The 23,417-nt window shown below is 33.2% G+C and overlaps 2 protein-coding genes across 2 annotated transcripts; one reads left to right on the plus strand and one right to left on the minus strand.

The window, feature by feature from the left end:
* Positions 1-12,015: 12,015 nt before the first annotated feature.
* On the minus strand, positions 12,016-14,357 carry LOC133191082 (uncharacterized). Its single transcript, XM_061326767.1, has one exon. The coding sequence runs from the start codon at positions 14,294-14,296 to the stop codon at positions 12,878-12,880; it is 1,419 nt and encodes a 472-aa protein (XP_061182751.1). The 5' UTR covers positions 14,297-14,357; the 3' UTR covers positions 12,016-12,877.
* Positions 14,358-20,203: 5,846 nt separating this feature from the next.
* Positions 20,204-21,277, plus strand: LOC133191607 (uncharacterized). Its single transcript, XM_061327352.1, has 2 exons — positions 20,204-20,399; positions 20,451-21,277. Exons 1-2 carry the CDS (start codon positions 20,204-20,206, stop codon positions 21,023-21,025), a joined length of 771 nt encoding a protein of 256 aa, XP_061183336.1. The 3' UTR covers positions 21,026-21,277.
* Positions 21,278-23,417: the final 2,140 nt, after the last annotated feature.

A 23,417-nucleotide genomic window follows, 5' to 3' on the forward strand; every position in this document is an offset into this window, starting at 1 on the left:
ACCATTTTATCTTTTGAAATTATGTTCATTTTAAATGTTTTTCTTACATTCCGTACTTGCAAACAATAAAGTTACAATAAGTTTTAATGTGCAATAGATAGTGTATTGATCACAAAAGATAACTTCTCTCTAAATACAGAAAACATAACATGGAAAATTAAACACAATTACGACCTATTTAACATGAAAAATATTGAAAATTGAATAAACAAATATTTACAACTAGTTATTTTGCAAGTATTTTTCATTATCGGAGCCACAATTTTTAAATTATTTTACAATATATGACAGACCTGTCATATAAATTTTTGAAGCTCAAAATTTTGCAGTGTTTTGTACATGTTGTATATGAATACAATAGATAATGTGAATGCTTTTTGACATAATTCATTTGTGACTGTAAGAGATATTCCGCAGTGTTATAGACCTACCTGGTATACTGTGATAGGTGTACTATTGCTGGTTGTTATCACACATTGTATGTTACAGTCACATGTTTTCAGTGATGAACCACTGGTTCTCCATGCAAGAACTGAATAAGTGCTAGAATCATTCTGTATATGCGCCGCACTAACAGATAATTTAACTGAAACAAGCAGTGTTTATAAACATATATTTGAGTCGTGAATTAACAGTGGAAAAAAATTCTTTGGAGTATGTTGTAGTTAAGCTAATTTGTCATATCATTTTTATAAATAACATTCTAGAATAAATATAAATAATAATAATAAAATTATCTTCAGGCCGCATGTATGACAAAAATTAGTTTTACCTTCTTCATGAGCAATGTCTTACTACGATTTTACAAAGAAGACAGTTAGATATACTGGTATATGGTATAATACAAATGACACAATATATACTCAAAAAAATCTTATTACATTTGGCAACGGGTGAGATGCCACATAAATTATTATATAATTACCTGTTGAACAATCTATCACCTTGTGGATTATCTTGCTAGCCGTCGATGCCAGTTTCACACCTGTTAATTTCAAATCAATGGCTTTTTTGCCTGGGAACGAGACTGGACACACTGCATTCATCCTTGTTTTGGTCTCGTACCTGGCTTGCACACAATGGGCTAGGGGAGAAAACCCGTTACATACTGTTGATACATTGCATGCCTTCTCTTTCTCATAAACCCCCATGCCAGCGTTAACGCTAAAAAGATAACAACCCCTCATATATTGTTTATCTGAAAATAAGAATTCTTGTAAAAGATTTATCATAAATATAAGTATGAATCTTTTAGAATTAAGTAAACGTTGACAGCTGAATGCAAAAATAGAAATTATACAGTCACGCATATTTTGTTCTCGCTTCAGAATAGAAGTTCGGTACAATGTGATTCTGTACAGGTGGGGCTTACATCGAGAGACTCCAACAGGTGGCGTTCCCACCCAACCATTCACAAATCACAGACATGCGGCTCTCATCTAAATAACACTGAACCTGATCTGGCAATACCACCCTCTCTGAAAGTACATCAAAGTTTATCATAGTAAACAAAACTTGGATCATAAGGATTTTTTCCTATTGTCAGAATAATTTAGTTATACCAGAATGATATAGGAAGAACGCAGTGATTTCAAAGTTTTTTTAGACTGAAAAAAAGTCTTAATACATTATTTGCACGAAGGTTAAGTGTAACCAATGAGATTCATAATGGTGTTCAATATGGATTGTTGAAGAATGTAAGAATATATCTTATATTCCCCTCTTAAAATACCTTCTATATACGTAATTTGACGCTTGTTGTAACTATCTCGGGTACAAAAATACGTTCCTGTGTTATTTGGAATTGTGACGTCAGTAATGCTGGTTTCAATAGTGTCTAAGTTTACAATTACAGATTTCAGTTCATAGACAGTATCAGGCCTATTTCGTGGTTTGAATTTGAATTTGGCATTAGACGTGTTGTGGTCATCGAATGTACACCTTAGTACTAAATCCTCGTGCTCCTGATAACAAACGGTGGAAGGATATATGCTGATATCTGCAAAATAAGGAAAATCGAAAATAGACAAATATTAAATGGTGGGCAAGAAAGAAGACAAAACAAATCTGAAATTTCTCCCAATATTCTCACCAAGGCATAAGGAATTAGGATATTTCATCAATACAAACGCAGCAATCCCTGATATTATTACTCGTACACCCATCATCATTCAGGCCTTATCAGTGTCTAGAAAACAATTTTTTATAAATAAATTTACACTTTTAGTAAATCTATCCATGTTGATGTTTTAAATAAAATCATTACCTTAATATTTTGACCATGTCAATTATAAATCATGACTTCAATACTTGTATTATGTTTACCTTAATATCAGAGCTTTTTATGTCATAGTAATCAAAGGAAGGATGCAAGATGCATGATTTTTTGTCGTTTTGAATTTTCTTCCATTTCTCCAATGTTTCAGGATGATTGAACCATTTCATCAACAGTTAGTCTCATGCTGGAAGAGAAGTTTCTTTTGGATTAATCAGAATTCAGGGGGAAAATGAACAAATAAAGAATGGGCTTTTTACGTCATCTGAGTTCCTAAATTGTCATATGAAATTTGTTTTCGTCTCTCGTCCTGGCAGCTCATGCGACCTGTGTCCGTCAACGTCTGCACATTTTCGGTTTCTTTTCAATTGAATTAGGTCTATTGATATAAACTCCCATTGGAAGAGTCACAGTTCTGAAAACATCAGATCTTCCAAAACCTAACCATCTTTTTCTATGTCTACCAAAAAAAACAAAAAAAAAAAAAACACGTGAATTAACATTTGAAGAAACCATTGCCCAATAGGAATGTCTTTAAGATTACTGGTATATGGAAATCAAAATGTGATCAAGTTAAAAGAAAAATTATCACTCAAGATTTTTAACAAGGGGAATTAAAAATGTTGGAGATAAACAACTTTATTCTATCTCTTATATGATCCTGGATTAAAAAAATATCAAAAAACAATCAACCATGGTTTGATATTTTTTGGTGGTAAATGGTAAAGCCATGTAATGTATGAGCTTGATTTTGGTAAAGAGTTTGTATCTTGTTATATCATACAAAACAACAATGGGTTGGGAAAGATGTGTTTACTACATGGCTTTTGTTCCTAAAGACCATAATAGCAATTCATAAATGAAAACAAAATATAGATTTACCTGTCTTATACCATTTCAATATAAGAATTGGAAAGAGAACATTTTTATTAAAATGTGGTATAAAAATGATTGTAATTTCTTAAATTATGAAGAAAAATTATAAACTTCTATTGATTTTAACATTTGTCTAATGTTTCCATTATGAATAACAACAGAACGTACTGGATTATATCGCAACGTCTATACATAATCATTTGTCAAGAGAGAATGCACCCCTTCAATTCCTTTTTATTTGAAAATATTATTTAACATGAAATGAAATATATGGAGATAACAAACAGTATTCAAGCTCAAAAGTCCATTAAACATTACAAAATAGGTGCAGAGCAAAGACGGACCTCCAAAACATCAGATGTGGGATCAGGTGCCATGGAGGATTGAGAATCCCCTGCAGACGGTTCACACCCGCCGTGTGCTCCTTGTCATGATCGGAAAATAAGAGAAAAATCCGTCGACAATTCAGTGTGTAAATAATGGCTTAACAATTAGTATGAAAAACGTCAGTCAGCATTTGACTCAATGATAAATTGTATTTGCTGACAAGGTCATTGTATCGACCATAGAACTTCCGAAATGATGACTTTAAACGAGACAGCTGATATTCTTGTTTCATCAACTTGTTTGTCAATAATTTACCTCGTTTTAGAAATTGTTCATACGTAGAGCATGCTCTTGCGTATCGAATCAACTGAGAGATATAAACCCCGTATGCAGGTGATGAAGGTATATTGCTGCATAAGTAAGGGAAGTTGACGATTGAAAAGTTAAAGTCATCACGTTTATCATAAAGCTTGGTTGTTAGATTACCATTAACGTCTTTTTCAAGTAAAATATCCAAATATGAAACAGATGTGTCAGACTCTGTAGTATCTTTTATCTCAAGCTCACCGGGATATATCATATCGACATAAGAATGGAAATAACCATTGTTTATTGACAATACGTCGTCGATATATCTAAATGTCAAGTTGAAGGCAACAGCAAGTGTTTTCTTCTTTTCACGTAAAAGATTTTGGACAAATTCTGCTTCATATGAATACAAAAGAGGTCTGCTAATAACGGGGCGCAATTGGTACCCATGGGAATTCCAATAGATTGTTGAAAGACCTGGTCTCCAAAAACTACATAGATATTGTCAATCAGAAACTCAAGCATCTTTTTAATGTCAACTTCAGAGTACAAATACATTTACGTTTTTTTATAAATGGAACTAACGCAATCGACATGATAAAGAGCATTACGAAATCACTCGTTATTTATTGTTCATTCTATTTACAACTCTATAAATTTATCTTGAATTTACCGATGTATATACGGTTAGCAATATGATTTTGAACGGATTATTATTCAATTAATGCACAGTGTCAGCTAAATTCTTTGAGGTTCATAATAAAGATAAACGTGTGATTGAATTGGGGTAAACACACGCTAATTATAGACGCTATTGTTTGTAGGTCACAGCTAGGTAACCGCCTTCAAACTGACTGCATGGCCAATGTTTTTACAACAATTAACACGAATGCAAAATAAGTGTGAAAATGTCGTTCTTGAAAAATTACCGTCCGGATAAACGAGTCATTTTTCAATGAACTATTATGTTTTGTAGTAGAAATTGACCGTCCGGATACGGATCGCGAATTTCCGGATTAATGAGACAAAATAACGTGGAAAAAATGGGTTCCCAAAAATTATCGTCCGGATGGTGAAGCGTCCGAATAAATGGCGTCCGGATAAACGCGGCGCCACTGTACTTGTGTGTACAATCAGAATGTTTTTTAACAAAATAATTTTGCAAATGACCAATGACACGGTAAGTAAATCTACGAGTTTCATTTTTATTGAAAAAACAGCTGTCAATGATATCAAAAAGCCTGGATCTTAATTTATCGTGGGGAATAGTTGTGTATAAAATTGAAAAGTCGTAAGTTTTTAAGCTGTTGATTTTGGCAAAATCTTGTGATTTCAAATTTTCCAAAAGTTCCTTGGAATTTTTAAGTATCCACATCTGATTTACACCACTTCTCGAATATATTGTTGCAAAGTACTCTTGAAGTTTTCCCTTCACTACTGTTAATATCTTAGTGAGGAGTAAATATTCATTCAAACACCATCAATAATCAATCAAACGAAAAACCTTCTAATACTTATTTTCTCATTCTTTGAAATAAAAATCGTGTGCATCATACTAATGAGCAGCTAGACCTATACAAAAATTATCAAATTTATGACCACTTAGTCTAAGCCCCAGGGTGGAGCTTGGTTATACATGTATATATTGAAATTAATTCTACAATGTTTCTAATCTTCTCTATTTCTTAACTTCAAGGAGACAAGAGGCAAGAATGCGATAATTGATGTAGAATATGGAGTCCTCGACAGTCAATTTGTTTTAGTGAAACCAGACTTCCAGGTCAGGCTTAAGTGGTTAAACCTAAGAAACGTAAAATACTCAGGTGACCATTTAGCCCTATAATCCTCTATGGTTATGATTGAAATGCGGTTAAAATTGTCGGTGAACATAACAAGGTAAACAATTTACTTATCTACTTGATGTTTGATAGCAAAAACAAGTGGTGGTAATACAATCAATTCAGGGTACGTGACATATGAATGTCATAAAATAGGATCAATAATTCAATTAACCTGACAATCTATTGTTTATCAACGAACAGTTTTTGCTGGATTAATCTTTACAATCCAGTATCTAGATCATGTAATAGGGGCCTGTCCAAATATGATTGATATTCAAAAGAATCATAAGTTTTATTACATAAGATTTTAACAATGTAACATGAAATTTAACATTCAGTTGAATCGTTTATAAATAAAAGAATATTCTGATATGTTGTGTATTTCTGTATAAGTTTGAAATAATAATTTACCTGTTGATGACAAGAACTCTCCTGTTATGAGCCATATCCAGTGTGTACCTGTTGACTGGAAGGTTGATGTTACGCTGAGTCCAAGAGACCAGATCACAGATATCAGTCGGATATCAGTATTAGAACTTTATCTTTAGGTCAAAAACAAAGTAAACATCATGCAGTTAAACATTTACTACTGAAATGATTTTTACCACCCATTCAGAAAGGGGGAAAACAGATATTCATAGTTTGATATTAAATAATTTGTCAGTTTCTTCTTTACGCAAGTTTTACTATGTAATTGTGTGTTGTTCTTTTTAATGTTCCATGACAAAACTCCATTCTTCGTTAAACATGATAAACAATTGCCAAGATAACTTTACCACGCAGTGTACAAAGAAATGATTACACCGTATTTCACTTTTTTCTACAATGTTTGGAAGATTATACGTTTGAATTGATACAGAACTCATATAACCTATTTACTATCTGCATATAAACATTTCTACCGGCTTTTCTCTGATATCTCCAATGAAAGTGATTACATCAGACTGTATCTGCTATGTCTGCATTAGATTAAACTTGTGACTGAATCTATCTCTCTTTAACATGTTTAAGCTGGAACCACTCATAAGTAAAAAATGAATCATCTGGCATAAATTTATACAATAAATCTTTTAGTTCTTTAGTTTCTATGAACTAAAAATCGAAATTCATTCAAGGGAGATGAACTTTCATCAAATATAATACACTGGAATTGTAATTTCGTACAAGTTCTTTTATTAAAAGAACCTATATAATTATCGATACTATTTGTACTTGATAATTTCGCATCATTTAAATACCATCATTTGTATAGCAGCGTGTCATTTCGCTTGATCAAAAGAGCTAAACTTCACAGTTGATTACTATATTATTCATTGATTGACTGTTTAGTTTCAAAAATGCATACTAATTTGCATTTTAAACACAGGACTACCGGATATCACGAAGAATATGACCAATCGCTTCGAACACGTTGAATGTATGATTGTACAGAAAACAGCAACACGTGGTCAGTCATGGCTTCTTTCACTTCCTATAATCATAATTGTCATGTCCATTGTAAATTGACTGAATAAAAATAATATAAGAAAATTTACACCATAAGAACTGGTACAGCAGCAAATCTACTAGAATATGGGAAATAACGAAAAGTATTCAAGCTTAAAAGTCCATTAAACAATACAAATTTTGGAGCAGAGCAAACACGGACCTCTAAAACATCAGAGGCGGGATCAGGTGCCATGGAGGAGTGAGCATCCCCTGCCGACCGGTCACACCCGCCGTGTGCTCCTTGTCATGATCGGGAAATAATGGAAAAAAATCCGTCGACAATTCAATGTGTAAATAATGGCCTAACAATTAGTATAAAAACGGCAGTCAGCATTTGACTGAATGATAAATTGTATTAGCTGACAAGGTCATTGTATTGACCATAGAACTTACGAAATGACGACTTTAAACGAGACAGCTGATATTCTTGTCTCATCAACTTGTTTGTCAATAATTTACCTCGTTTTAGAAATTGTTTATACGTAGAGCATGTTCTTACGTATCGAATCAACTGAGAGATATATACTCCGTATGCAGGTGATAAAGGTATATTGTTTTAAGTATACTGTATATATTACAGGTTATGTAAGTGAAAGATAAAAAATGCATTATTTATACGTTGTTGATGATGTTCCCCAACTCTCGTTCCAAAGACTCTAGCACGTTGTTGTGTGAATTAAAAGAATTGATATACATATTTTAGAAGGTTCTTTCCATGTACTCAGTATATTTGAAAACGTATTCGGAAGGCTTTGAACGGTTGAATGACCACATGTTGTTGTTCAATACATGTACTCACTAGTAAACAGAATTGAATACGATTGGTCTGTGGTATTATTTGGTTCTCCGTTTCATATGTGAAGTGGTTTTCAATTCATTGAATTCAAACAGCCAATCGATGAGTAATATGGTGGTCAACATATGAAACTTTAGCACACTCCATCTATCAAAGTGACACGCTGTTATTGGAACGATAGTGAGCATATTTGCAAAGTCTCATTATAATCAAATTAAGAATTTTTTAAAACAATATACAGAACGTTCTTCACTGCTAAAATATATAAAAGTACCTTAGGATCATAATCCTGGTGGTGAGTCTAACAAAAATAGTTTCTGAAAGAAAGATTATCTGAAATTGAAATGCGCTCAAATTTTGAGAGAAACAGAACCAAGATTGCAATATGCATATATGCAAATTATTATGCATAAATTAAAATTTTTCACTCATATGGAGACGCCACCACTTGCCGGTGGAGGGCTGCAAATTTATAACTATACTCGACACTCAGGGCCATTGAGCAGGGAGGGATCTTTTTCGTGCCAACATCTACTGCGACACGGGACCTCGGTTTATACGGCCTCATCCAATGGACCGGTCTCCACATCTCGCAGTGGATTCGAACGCTCAAGGTAAGGATCAGTTCCTCACCTCGCCACTCTAGAGCTCTAACCACTGTGCCACGCCGACGACTTGTAACAAAGTATATAGACACAGTATAACGTAACACAGTAGTCATTCTATGATATGACAGAAAGATCATTCGAGACTTAAAATTTAAACAGTATCATTTAGCAATGTCATACCACTGCAATGTTAGTATGTGCGTACTTGAATACATTTTGTCCTTTAAAACATCATTTCATTATTCTACACGAAAAAAAGAAGTCTCTAGCTTTGACCTTCAATTCTACATTAAGATAGTTATATCGTTGACGTTTTATCAATAACAACGTTCATTTTCATTAATACCTTGATTTTATATACCCAACACAACAGAGTCTGATACCTCTGTTTCATATTCTGATGTTATACCAAAAAACATTGTTGACAGAGTAACAACTAAACTTTTTGAATTTAATTTTTCTATCGTCAACTTTTCTTGTTTATGTAGCAATATACCATTATCACCCGAATGGCCTTAATATCCTCACGTTCATTTGAAACGCAGGAGTGTGTTCTACATGTACATAGGAACCATTTCTAAAACGTAGCAGGCTACTGACAATGAGTTAAAGATCAACAATCTCGTTAAAAGTAAATAAACATTTCGCAATTTCTATGGTCGATACAGTGTCCGTGTTTGAAAATACAAAATACTATTAGGTTGAATATTAATTGGCTTCTTTAATACAAATTGTTAGGTCAATATTTTCATATTGAATCGTATGTATTTTTCCATTTACCCGGTCATGACAAGGCGTATACCGTGGGTGTGACCGGTCGACAGTGGATGCTTATTCCTCCATGGCATCTGATTCCACCTCTGATATGATTTTTTACTCTGGTTACAATTTTTACATTGGAATTTAAAGCAGGGCTACGCCACTGTTCGTTAGCTTCCTTTTTTGTTAGACTCTACATTCACCTGTACGCCGTCACGGTGGCTCAGTAGGTAGAGCGCTCGCTCTGTGATCGGAAGGTCATGTGTCCAAATCAGGGCCGCGACTGCGTCGATAAAAAACAGGTAGTAACTGTTCCTTCGCCAAGCGCTCGGCACATTGAAATAAAAGTTGCAGGTCCTTTGGCTGAGACCTTAAAAACTGAGGCCTCGTGTCACGGTAGGCGTTGGCACGGTAAAGATCCCTCACTGCTCAATGGCCCTGAATGCCGGCTGAAGGTCAAAATTTGAAGCCCTTTACTACGATGGCCGACAGCGGCCGCCACTTTTGATTCTGAATATTGTCATTTTGTACAGCTTTTTTGTCAATTTTCGTTGACAAATTACAACTAAACTGGTAATGCTATATGTCCATATACAGTTTTTATACTGACAATTTACACTGGAGAAAATCATTAAAATTCTTTCTTGTGATATGAAATGAAGATACATAAAACGGGTTACTTGAAGGTGATAAGCTTAAGGTTCTAGCAGAACAGCAAGGTCGGGGTGATTACAGATTACTATTGTCTTCTAGATATGCTTTCTCGACAGATTGTAGTAATTAATTCATAAAATTCCATGTTGGTGTACCTGCTGGTCACATCATAGGTAACCAGGATGAAATTTTCCAGGTCTATCAGAAATTTGATTTTGTTCATAATCGGACGTGTCTTTGATGTATGGATTTTGTTTTTTAAACAATGCGCACGATGAAATGATAACATTAGTTACATGTACCTATATTTTCATTCCCGTACTACATTGAAAAATAATTGGCCGACCAGGTGGAAGTCTTGAGAGGTTGCGTTGGCCTTTAAAAGTGTTTCAAGCATTTAGTTATTAATTTTACGTATTTAGAGAGCAAATACAGACTCCCACATTTAAGGTTGTCATTTTATTCTTGCTGGGTATATTTCCGTATCAAAAGTTTTGTTTTTGATACATTTCATAAATTTTTGATTGGATGCTCACATGTAGAGCTACTAAATCCTGTTTTTCTACCTCTACATAATAGGTAGAATCGAGTTGTCTCATACATTTGAGGATCGAGATATATCCATTATATTCATGTATATCCATTACAACAAACGTATTACTTTTATTCGCCTTTTTAATTACAATCCCAAGAATATCTTTTTAATGATACAAGGTGACAGAATGACGATTTACGTCTAATCTAGGGTTAACTGGGTTACGATATCTCAGACTAATTGAGGGTGAAAATCATTAAAATGCTCCTTATCTCTTTCAAGCCACCTGTTTTATGTATCTTAATTTCATATCACACGAAAGAATTTTAATGTTTTTCGCTGGTGTAAATTGTCAGTGTAAAAAGTGTACATGTACATATAGCATTACCAGTTTAGTTGTAATATGTCAACGAAAATTGACAAAAACGCTGTACAAAATGACAATATTCTTAATCAGAAAGTGGCGGCCGCTGTCGGCCATCGTACTTTATGGATATATGGTGACGTCTCTATATAAGTGAAAAATTCTCGAACGGGACGTAAAACAACATACAATCAATCAATCAACATTCACCTGAAGCAAAAAGAACTAATAATTATATAGTCGAACTGTCGGCGCAAAGTTAAGGCTTTGAAATATTTAAACAGTAAGGAGTAATTTGTAGATGAAGAGGAATGCTATTCCAAAAGTTGTTACGGCAATTGTTAAGGACCAGTACTCTGTCTTACTCTTCCAGGGAATAATAAGACGTAGAACACTTTTATAAGAAACACCAAATACAGCAAAGGGAAAGCATCACTTATATTTATTGTAGTTTAATTAATCAGTAACTTTATCAAAGAGATGCAATTTGAGACAAATTTGATGAGTTCTGTAAGTTTCTTGAATACCCACAAGACTATTACTACTGATATACCCATAACTTGTACAAGTTTTAAGGAAATATGAACAGTAATCAAGCTCAAAAGCCCAATGAAACAATACAAATCGGGAACAGAACAAACACTGACCTCTAAAAACACCAGAAGTTGGATCAGGTGCCATGGAGGAGCAAGCAAGACAGTTCTTTTTTACAGAATTATGTTCACAGTGAAACATCACAGTTTATGAATTCACTCAATTCACTTTATTGTTTAACAAAGAGATTTAATGAAATATGGAGATAACGAACGTATTCAAGCTCAAAGAAAGAAATTTAATTTTTGAAAATTCATGAGGACATGAACTACCACGCTTCACGCGTTAGGCATGAGGCGTTGTTGTTCATGTACCTCATGAATTTTCAAAAATTAAATTATTTCTTATATTTACATTATTTATTTGATGTCTAGCCATAGATTATGTCAAATAGCAAAAAAAAAAAAAAATGTCTCATTAGATAAATGTTAAATAAGTAAATAAACACATACAAGTTGTATATAAAAACGAGAAAGATATTAACGTTAATGATTTACAGCTTGTTACAACTTAAGAGATTTCTTATATACAACTTAAGAGATTTTTTATATACAACTTAAGCGAATTATTATATACAACTTAAGAGACTTCTAACATAAATATCACAGTAAGATAATTCATATCATACATTCAGTTCAGTTCTTTATTCCGTTGGACCTACATCCCATAAGCATTATAATACAGTATTACATATTTATCAATTACATAGTACAATAACATGTTATACACTTAAAATCTTGTGATACTTAAATGCTATTATTTAGCAAATTGTTTTAAACATTCTAATCGTTATTTATTAGCATGATATACATGTATATATTTCCTTAACTGATTTACATGTTTGGTATTTGTACAACACAATAGTTGTATTAGTTTAAAGACACTTGGTCTTCGGGAGTAGTGATGTTTGATAAACTTGTCTCTCTTTTAAATATTGAAAAACTGGACAAATGAATAAAAAATGAAATTCATCCTCAATATCATTTAAATTACATAAATCACATTTCCTATTACTCCTTATTAAGTTGTCATACCTTCCAGTTTATATCTTTAAATTATGTGCTGAAAGTCTAAAACATGTAATTGTTTTTCTGTATTTTACATGAATAGGTTTCTTTAAATAACCTTGCAAACAAAAATAGTCAACTAAATGCTTATATAATAGTATAACATGCATTTTGGTGATGTACATATATCAGATATAACTTTCTGTTTAAAAACATCACACATTCTTTTGTATGTTATGTCTAAAATAATACTATCTTTTTTTATTACTACGGTACAAGTCAGCCAAACCCAGAGTGTACACTTCATTTGTTATACTCAGAATCCAGAGATCTTTGTTCTCTACCATATCTTGATAACATGCACTCAATATACAATTATTACTTTTTCTTAATTTTAACCAATATTGAAGCACGCTTTACTTAATAGTAAGTAGTTAACACTATTTACATGGACTGAGTTCTCCTTTTTCTACAGAGAGACCGATACATAGATAAAAGTTCTTCACGAAATTTGGAGTCAAATAAGAAATAAAATATTGGATTCGCCATATTGTTGATGTTATATAATCTGAATCCGATGAGATAGAGCACAAGTTGTGATGACGTCATGTTGTTTTCGTATTCAGGGTTTATAAAAAATACAATGACCACGATAACATATGGAAGAAAACTGGCAATAAATAGTAGTGTAATGGCAACAAGGACTTTCGTTATTTTCTTCTCTTTCCTCTCTACTGGAAAATTCTTACCAAGAGTTTTTAAGTTAAAGTTCCTTCTTACTCCAGGAACTCGTGCGGCAGCCTGTTTGATTTTAAGGGAGGATTTAGCACCAGAATTACTTGCCAAATGACTCCTATCATTTTTTGTATTTACGTTGGAGTGGTTTAAACTGTTTACATTTTCCTCACTTTTCGTCAATCCTTCGTTCCAAGTTTCTTTAACATGCCCGCTGTTATAATTGTCTTGTTGTTTCTTACATTTAGCATGTGCTTCTGTGTCTCTTTCCAACAAAAATTTAATTGTTGTTTTCTGAGGAAAATTAAACTTTTTACGATGTATTCTTGGTGAATCAGGTAATTCCTCGCAGCTGTGAGACAAACGAGCATTTTGTTGTTGGTAAGAGTTCGTTTTGAGCAGGTCACTCGAGGAGCAGAATGCACGATTTAATTTCACTGAATTTCGGTGATTTTTATCTAGCCTTGCTCGAATTTGACGTTCATGTTTCTGCAGTGTGTAACCAATGATAGAATAAATAACAGTTAAACAAATCATGCATACAACAATCAGTAGAGTTAAGAAGCCAGCGTACACGTAGCCAAAGGTCGAGTTGTTCTCCATGTGGTCTCCCCACGTGCACTCCTTCCCTTCATAAATTTCATTTATTTCAATTGTTTTAGGTCCATAGATATAAAGAACAGGTGCAGAAAGAACTAATGTTGTGGCAATAACAGCTAATACATACTTCTTGGCTCGTGTTTCACTCATTTGATTTCCATAAGGTTTACAGATTTTTCTGTATCGTTCTGATGCTATTAGCACTAATGTAAAGGCACAAGACAATGCTACACAATAATTCACAAATCGGAATAACTTACACGAGATTGGATCACTGAATGAATACGGTAAAGATTCGTCCACGATTTCAAACGGCATTGAAACACAACATCCGGTCAGATCAATGATGACTAGGGACATAACAAACCACCGGTAGGTGGAGCTTTTATAGCGGGTGTAATACAGGTATAGCACATGTCCATTGCCGATAATTCCAAGAACGGCCACAATTCCAATAAAGATTCGAACCGGTAGCCTGATGGCCACAGCTTGTGATGTGAGTTCTTCTAAAGTTTGGTTCACCGTCATATTCTCCCTGACGCGCTCTCTCACGAGCTAACACAGTTATAGGATTTTAATGCACTCCGCATGTTTTCTGTTAGAATAGAGTGCTTACTGTAGGCGTCGATTCATTTAGCCCCCACCAGTCATTGCTGCTTGTTAAATCATCATTAAATAAGAGATCTTCACAGATATCAAATGTAAAATATTTATATTTTGTATTTGGAGGAAATTTTATCTAAAAGTTTTTTTTTCATAAAATTCATACAGGATTCCCTTTAGCTGATGTCCATTGAATGAGTTACATCTGTCTGTATGTATAAAAAAAACTTACTACTGTGGTTAATGTAGGATCGCATATTCAATTATCTGTAATAACTAGAGTTTTCAATGGTTAATTTATAGGATCGAAATATCAACATGATCTACTGAGATTCATTTACACATCATAGAATGGTAAATTAAGAATGTAAATTATTGGTGTAAATTGGAATAAATTGTGTTAATTTGTATATATTAGCACACATTTTTTTCACCAAATGTTATGACCAGAATAAAAAAAAAGGAAACAATTCATTCTGTTCTCACTGTTGTTACAAGATAATTATGAATATATTCTGGAAGGGGGTGGTTATGATGCATACTTTTCTATACTGTAATTCAAAATAAATTTCTTTAAAATATTTTTATGAACGTAATATATTCAGTAATTTTTTTTCCAAAATTTTTATTACAAATATCAAGTTACAATTTATTATAGATCACAGGATAAGGTCCAGGCACCTTAAAATAGAGTTTACATCAGGAATTGATAAACTTAATTCATCAAAAAATTTCACAGGACCAGAAATTAATCAAATTAGGGTTACATTCCATTGTTACCATGAGGGACTTATTCTGTCCTTCAGTCGTGATTTTTTTATTAATATAAACATGATAAATAGATGTTTACACGTATTAAGCTTCAAGGTAGTCACGTAAAAAGTTATACATTATTGCTTGATAAATCACTATATTGATAAAACAATAAACTTATACATCACTAGAGACTCCAGACCTGCATGTGACCCCATTAAGTAACTGGGCAGCTTCTCTTCATGTTAATGTTGAAGAAATCCCATTGAGAAATAGTGACCGACTACTAGAACCAACAAATGCTCTAGACAAACATATAAATGGAGAGTGAATTTTTCTCTCATTTACGCAGGATAAACATCTGTTTTATGTTATTCCCAGGTCATAACTGAAATAATTCAAGTTGAGTTCGTTCATTCCTAAAAATTCTTAAAATATCAGAACATTTAACACGAATTGTATAATCGGTTACTGGTATAATATCTTTCTTAAAGTCTGAATTCTGTAAGTACATGTCATTCAAACAGTTTGTACTTGAAACTTCCTTTTAGAATTTCTTCGCTGTAAATTTAAATATTCATTTAATGCTGATAAATCTAATTTAAAAATATGTATAATCACAATTACTATATATAAGTGGCATTGTTTCTCTAAATATAGGGGTAAAATTAACGGGATGCAGTTAAGTCAAAAGCTATTTAATCAGACAAGAGTAGGTATTATTAATCAGGCTTCCACAATGTGTCATTCTGGAATTCCAACACAACATGAATAGAGTCAAAACATATATGCAAGAAGTAATAACTTAAATGACACTATGATTTAAGTGAGTTTTATTTCTAAGCTTCGAATTATCTCAGCTGATTTGCACGTCTGTAAACAAAATGGCAATAATGAATGATTGGAAGAGGACATTAATTTGCCGTCAGCACACTGTTTTTCCGAATCATTGTTTGAGGATGTCGAACTTTGATTGAAAAAGAATCTTTTATGATGCACTTTTTAATTACGATTATTAGTTTTTACACAAAAATTTTATCTTCACAAATCATTTCACAGCAATGATAGACAATGTAACATGCATTCGGTATCACAGGTCGTTTCATTTCATTTAAAGAAATAATTTAATTAAAAATACATTTTTCATAAGACATGAAGGGTTATGTTAAGTATCATTTTTACCTATCATTAGCACTATTTACTACTGAAATTTAATGATATGATGTCTTTTATTTTGCAGTACCGGTATGTCGTGCACGAGGATAATGGTAGTGTTGTAATATTTTGATAGAAAAGGTTTATTGGTATTATATCACAATCTCTAGAGGATTTTCATTGCCAAATGTCACATTTCATTGCATTCTCAGCAACAATAGGAGAAATATTTCATCAGAAACTATAATTTGTCACAGAAATTAATGAATTATTCAGAATTATCAGGATAAGGACAATGGAGACATTAATGTATTTTCGATTGTGTGTGTCTATTCCGCCTCTTTTCCCTTCTCTTATCGGTATAAAATGTCGATAGTTCAGTATTATATGATGAATAAAAATTCGAAATAGATAGAATGTCAACTTTTCTCTTTAACAATAAATCAAGTTCCTAAAGAGTACCTGAAGGCAGTATCGATGAATCTTTGTTTAATGTGGTGGTCTTCATAATAACGCTGGGAATCAGAGAGGACATTATGCAGGGAAGTTTGAATTGACACCAATGAGTTGGTGGGATAAAATTAGAAGCCATTACTCCTGAAACTCTGGCATGCATCCTGATAACAGTTTCTCGTTAATCTGACCACAAGCTGTCACATATATTGGTTATTTGTACAAGCACAAAAAGCAACTTAGGTTCTGTTAAATCATGCAAACTCTGTCAGTTTGTACATGCAAATTTGAATAAAAATATTTTGTCAAGATTGTACATGGAGATCGAGTTTTGAGTAATTTGTATCAGAACATTTTTTCAGATTGTTCAGCACAAACAGTACCTCAAAACGTGATGTTACCTTTTATTGTCAAAGTAGCACTTAAATGTTCACTGCGACTATTTGACTAATATCAAAATTCAGTGATTCTCCGGCTTCTTTTGAATTAAATTCATAATAGTTTTTATAAAACTGGTGATCATAGCAAACACTGATCAATCTCAGCAAAAGCTATTAAAAATACAAATCTGTGAACAGGACATAAAGCACGAGCCACCGGAAATTACAGAGTTGGGTTCAGGTGCCCAGGAGGAGTGAACTTTACCTGTAGACCTATCTCACCCGCCGTGAGCCCTATGTATTGATCAAGTAAACGAAGTATTTAGGATTTGGAATAAAAACGAAGGCCTAACTATTGGTATGAATATGTCAAAATACGACCCAGTGATAGGATATATTTGCTAAAAAGGTCATTATAACGATGAGAAAATTTACGAAATACTGACTTTAAACAAGGTTTTTAAAATCTCTGTAACATCAACATATTTGTCAGTAACTTGCCTCGGATTAAAAATTGATCGAACTCAGATCATGCTATTGAGTATCAAATAAGTTGGGAGACATAAACACCATATGCTGGTATTGCTACATAAATAAGGAAAGGTGACAATGGAAAAGCTGAAGTAGTCTCATTTGTCATACAATTAAGTTGTTAGTTGGCCCTTATTGTCTATAGTCAGTAAAACATCCAAATATGAAACCGATGTGGCAGACTCTAAGGTGTCTTTTATTTCGAGTTCACTGGGATATATTGAGTCGACATATAAATGTTAGTAACTATTGTTAATAGAAAAAAACAACGTCGTCGATATATCTAAATGTCGAGTTGTAGGTCACAGAAAGTGATTTCTTCTTCTCATGTAGAAGTTTTTGAATAAATTCTGCTTCAGAGGAAAATAAAAACAGGCCGGAAAAAAGAGCTCAATTAAGGCTCATCGGACTTCCAACAATTTGTTGGAAGTCCTGGTCTCGAAAGACAACAGAGATGTTGTCAATGACGAACTCCAGCATCATTTTAATATCAATTTCAGAGTACTTGTGTTTAGAATGAGAATTTTTACAAAATAATTTTGTTGATGTACAATCACAAGACATGAAAATTTCCGAGTTCCATTTTTATTTTATTAATTTTTCAAGAGTTCTTTCGAGTTTATGGGAACCCGCATTTGATTTACACCACTTCTGGAATATGCTGTAGCACAGTACTGAAGTTTCTCCTTTACAGCAATTAGTATTTTTGTGAGGAGTAAAGATAGGGGCACTTGCTGGACCGGCAATGTATCTTTGTTTGTAGAGATGTTTATGAAGATTAGGAATCCAGTATAGGTAGGGTAAATCAAACTCAACTATGTTGACTGTAAAAGTATTGGGTTGTTCAATTAGTTGTGCTTTATGGGAAAAGTTTGCACACTTTATTCAGTGGGTTGTAGAAGTAAAAACTGGAGTTCACACTTTGAACCATTACTTAGACGATTTCATATTTGCTGGAGGCACGTTAGAAATATGTAACTTGTTGATGTTTTCATTCAAAAGTACCTGCTCTGATTTTGGTATCCCTCTTGCAGAAGAGAAAACAGAAGGTCCAAAAACAGTTCTTACGTTCTTGGGTATAGAAATTGATACAGATAATATGGTTATTAGAATTCCCGAAGAAAAAATTATCGATCTGGAGAAATCACTGCTAGAGATGTTACAAAAAACAAAAGTTACACTGAGAGAATTACAATCTTTAGTAGGTTCCCTAAATTTTTGTGCCAAAGCTATTCCATCTGCTAGGGCCTTCAACAGAAGATTTTGTGATGCTATGTGTGGAATAAAATATTCCAGTCATTTCATTAGGGTAACAAAGGGAATGAAATCCGACCTGTGTGGCTAGATTTTATACACAGGTTCAATGGTAGTTTAAATTTCATGAATGTTAATTGGTTGTCTAACAACCAACTTCATCTATACACTGATAGTGCAGGCAATCAACATTTAGGATGCGGCGTTTACCTTCATGGGCAATGGGCATATTTTGGTTGGCCGGATAGCTGGAAGAAGCCAGATATTATGTTAGACATAACGTTTTTAGAGTTAGTGCCAATTGTCCTTGCAATTTTCTTATTTAAGAATGAATTCCTCGACAAGAAGATATTGCTACACACTGACAATAAAGCTTTAGTTTCCATTTTAAACAAAAAATCATCAAGATCACCTCGGGTTATGGAATTGGTTAGGCCATTAGTTTTGCAATCTATGGTAAACAATATTTACTTCAAAGCTTGTCATATAGATGGTTATAACAATGTTATAGCTGATTCTATTTCTCGCAAACAGTGGACCAGATTTCGTGTTCTCGCCCCCAAATCCGATCAACACCCAACACCTATTCCAGAAGATTTTATAAAAATGATCTTGGAGCTGAAATTAAACGCCTGACGCTAAATTCGGTATCATTAAATACAAGACAAACATACTCCACTAGTCTAAGAAGGCTTGAGCAATTTAGAATTTTGTATGAACTGCGTTCTATTTGGCCCCCACCTGTTCCACACATCTGTATGTTTATCGCTCATTTATCCCTGCAAGGTTTGACTCATGCTACCATTTCATCCTATATATCAGGAATAAGTTTCAAATGCAAAATATTGGGATTCTGTGACAACACAAAAAATTTTTAATTAGAAAATTATTGGAAGGAATCAAAAGGTCAAACCATTCAAAAGATTGTAGACTTCCTATCACAAAACACATTCTTGAGAAACTCATAAAATCAACATCTTTAGTTTGTTCGTCAAACTTTGAGGCCATCCTTTTTTCAACAGCATTTTCAGTAGCTTATCATGCTTTTCTTAGAGTCGGTGAATTTACTTTTAGTTGTTCAAATCAAGCAAATCCAACTATTTCTTGCAAACATATAAAGTTTAGAAAAAATGAAGATTCTGGGGAAAGTTTCATAGAGCTTCGAGTTCCTTTCTCAAAAACTGACCAACTTGGGAAAGGGACATCCGTATTTTTGCAACAAACAAAGAATTCTATCTGTCCAGTTGAGTGGCTGAAAAGGTACATTGCTACAAGGCCAAAATTTGACGGCCAGTTATTTATACATATGGACGGTAGTCCTCTCACAAGGTTTCAGTTCTGTTCGTTATTAAATAAGACTCTTGAAGTAGCCGGCCTTCCAAACTCACGATACAAATCTCACTCTTTCCGTATTGGGGCCGCGTCAGATAGTTTCTCTTACGGTCATTCGGAAACAGAAATAAAAAAAAGCAAGGTAGATGGAGTTCGAATGCCTTCAAAAGGTATATTAGGATTAAGTGATGTCCTCAATTGATTTTCATATTTTTATATAGGAAGTGAAAAGGTTATTTGGATTGTTGGTTCTTCAATTATTAAGTGGGCGTTCTACTATGCAAGAAAATCCTTAGATGGTGTGGATTTAGGTTTAAGACGAAGAAACTACAGAATTTTTTGGCAGGGAAAGGGAGGTATGAAATGGTTTGACCTTATTCCAAAAATAAAGCTTTTGTTAAGGTATGAATCTCCACCAGAAATTTTAATTATTCATTGTGGAGGTAATGATATAGGTAAAATTCCATTATTGCAACTACGGTCCATTATGAGTTCAGCACTCGAGGAACTTAAACAACTACTCCCTAAAACTACACTTGTTTGGTCAAATATGTTGCCAAGAATTTCATGGCGTTTTAGTTCAAACTCGAAAGCGCAAAATCTTGCTACTGTCAGACTCAATAATTTTATGAATCATTTAATCACTGTCAATGGTGGGTTCTTTATCAAATACCCAGAGATTACTTGGGATTCAAAAGAAATGTTTAGTAGTGACGGAGTTCACCTGTCATACTTCGGTAATTGTTTCTTGCTATTCAACTTACAAAGGACTCTGCAAGAATGTGTTTTACTATAAAATGGTAAATATGTAGATTGATCTTCAAGATGTGGCCACACCTACACATACTTTGCGTCTCTCATTCCACCTAACTTTGTTGGCGGTGGTTGTCCTTTTCATCGGACAACCATTTGGCGGTTATTCGAGACGCCTTCTATGATACAAATATTTTTTCACAACTTCTGCTGAGTATCTGCTCACCCAGTACCAGTAGGAGTGTTGTCACTATTCCCATTTTAAGGAATTTATAAGGATAAGGATTATAAGGTTTATAAGGATAAGGATATATAAGGTTTATAAGGATAAGGATTATAAGGTTTATTAGGATAAGGATTATAAGGTTTATAAGGAAAAGGATTATAAAGTTTATAAGGATTAATGTTATATACGATTAAATAAAGTATATATTGTATTATGTAGGTCGTGGCCACAAACGCCAACTCAAAAATAAATAATTATAAGAAGTTATGCTTGTCTTCATCGTCTTTAATAATAATGACTGAAATATGATTTGAATAATTTCTTCCTTAGAAGGTGAACTGTGAGCATAAGTAGTATGAAAAACAAGTTCTTCTAAAATATAGTTTTAATAATGAGCCTTACAAACAAAGACGATATTGTTACAAACCTTGTCTGCTGGAACCATATTATTCATGTATATTTTCTAATTCTTTTATCACCTCCGATCTAGTGAGAAGGGAAGGATAGATGTTTTGCATATTGCCTTTTATCTTTCTAACACGATTTTTTAATATATTTCTAAAGCAATTATTCCATTCTGACAAAGTGTTCAGGTCTTCACTTTCATATTTCACTCAACGTCTGGCAAAATCGACAGGATTCATAATAGAAATGAAGGTCTGCAGCCAATGACGCATCCAGTGGGACTATAATTGAAAGAAGAGAAAGAGCTAGAACACTTAAGTTGTTTTAGATGTTCAATATCTAGGCACTGCAGGGTTTGTTATAATTGAAAAGTCTGGAAGTAAAAGTTTGGGAATATTGGCAATATAGGTAATGCAGGGTGTAGAAAGTCATATCACATTCATACTAGCACATTGTGGGCCTGAAAGATAATATATTCCCTTCATTATTTCTGTGGTGGTTGCTACACATACGGATCGAAATGCAGTACCTAATTCAGTAGTCTTCTCGTTGTTTATGGAATGGAGTATTTAAAGGGGACTTTCAGTTGGTAATAATTTTTTTTCAAAAATCCTTACCCTCATTGAAAGGATAGAGGGGTCAGACGAATTGAAATGTTTATAAAGATGTTGATGGACCCTATTATTTATTTCAAACCTATGCCCCAACATTCTTTTTATTAAAAGTATAAAAACTTTGTCTAGTGAGGTTGATTTTAAGCCGAAGTACTTGTTATTAAAATATCACAAGTTCCACAATATTGTAGAACACTTTGAAATGGAACATATGGGTCTGAAAAGGAATGGTCAAAAATGTTTCTTTTTTACGTTAGATTTCTGAAATGTCTTCTCTTGATTTCTGAAATATGCCTGGGATTTTTTTTATTTTTCTCTCTGTTCCTGTAATGTTAGGTATTGTTCCTAAATATCTCCTGAAGTATCTTGCATTGTTCCTATTTTCTCTCGGTTTCTGACGTTTCTGGTATTGTTCCTATTCTTGCACTGTTATTAGTGGTGGTAGTTAAATTTCTATTTATGTAAGAAGCTATAATTTCTTTTGAGAATGTTAACTATTGGGTGTTTAGAGGGATCTCAATTATAAGGTTAACGTTAACTTGTACGTAAGGCATATTTTCAACTTTTAAATTTTTAAAGTTATCTCTCTTTGTCCATTTGCAAAATATTTAACCAGTTACAACTCAATGAGGGAAAGAGTTCAGCAACCACATCTAGTATTTAATACACCTCTCCATCAAATCTATTCCCTTTTCTCCAAAAAGGGTTATACAAATCTAATTATCTATTTTCTCTTGTCAAAAAAAAAAAAACAATATTTATTTTTGATTCGTTTGGAAAACAAACTTATGTTAAAATGTATATATTTTTCATTTCTTGTACAGATCGAGATTCAGTTAAATATTTTTGAAACAAAATTAACATTCCTTGATATATCACGTTATTTTCAAAATTTTTATTAGTGAGTACGAACAATTTCACCATAACCTCTCTAAATACCAGTAATTCAGTGCTTGTTCTGTTTCGTTGTTTAGCCGGAAATGGGCATAAAAAACAGACAAAAAACAACAACATAGAAACTCTCCATTTTGCTAACTAGTGTTGCACAGTAACACTGGATATTATGTTCCATGCTTAGTTAATTAGAAATTTGAACTTGGTTGAATGAATTCCTTGAGATGTTTTAATATCTAGTTATTACTAAGATATTTTTGACTATAAATGCAGTGTATTCGTTACAATATAAACTC

The sequence above is a fragment of the Saccostrea echinata genome, unplaced genomic scaffold (genome assembly GCF_033153115.1).
Source record: "Saccostrea echinata isolate AGI-Se365-2 ecotype Australia unplaced genomic scaffold, CSIRO_AGI_Sech_v1 ptg000023l, whole genome shotgun sequence".
Lineage (NCBI taxonomy): Eukaryota > Metazoa > Mollusca > Bivalvia > Ostreida > Ostreidae > Saccostrea > Saccostrea echinata.

Coding starts and splice junctions, on each gene's coding strand:
- LOC133191082 (XM_061326767.1), bottom strand. CDS start 14,296: ATGACGGTGAACCAAACTTTAGAAGAACTCACATCACAAGCTGTGGCC.
- LOC133191607 (XM_061327352.1), top strand. CDS start 20,204: ATGGACGGTAGTCCTCTCACAAGGTTTCAGTTCTGTTCGTTATTAAAT. Junction 20,400..20,450: donor AGTTCGAATGCCTTCAAAAG/GTATATTAGGAT, acceptor ATTTTTATATAG/GAAGTGAAAAGGTTATTTGG.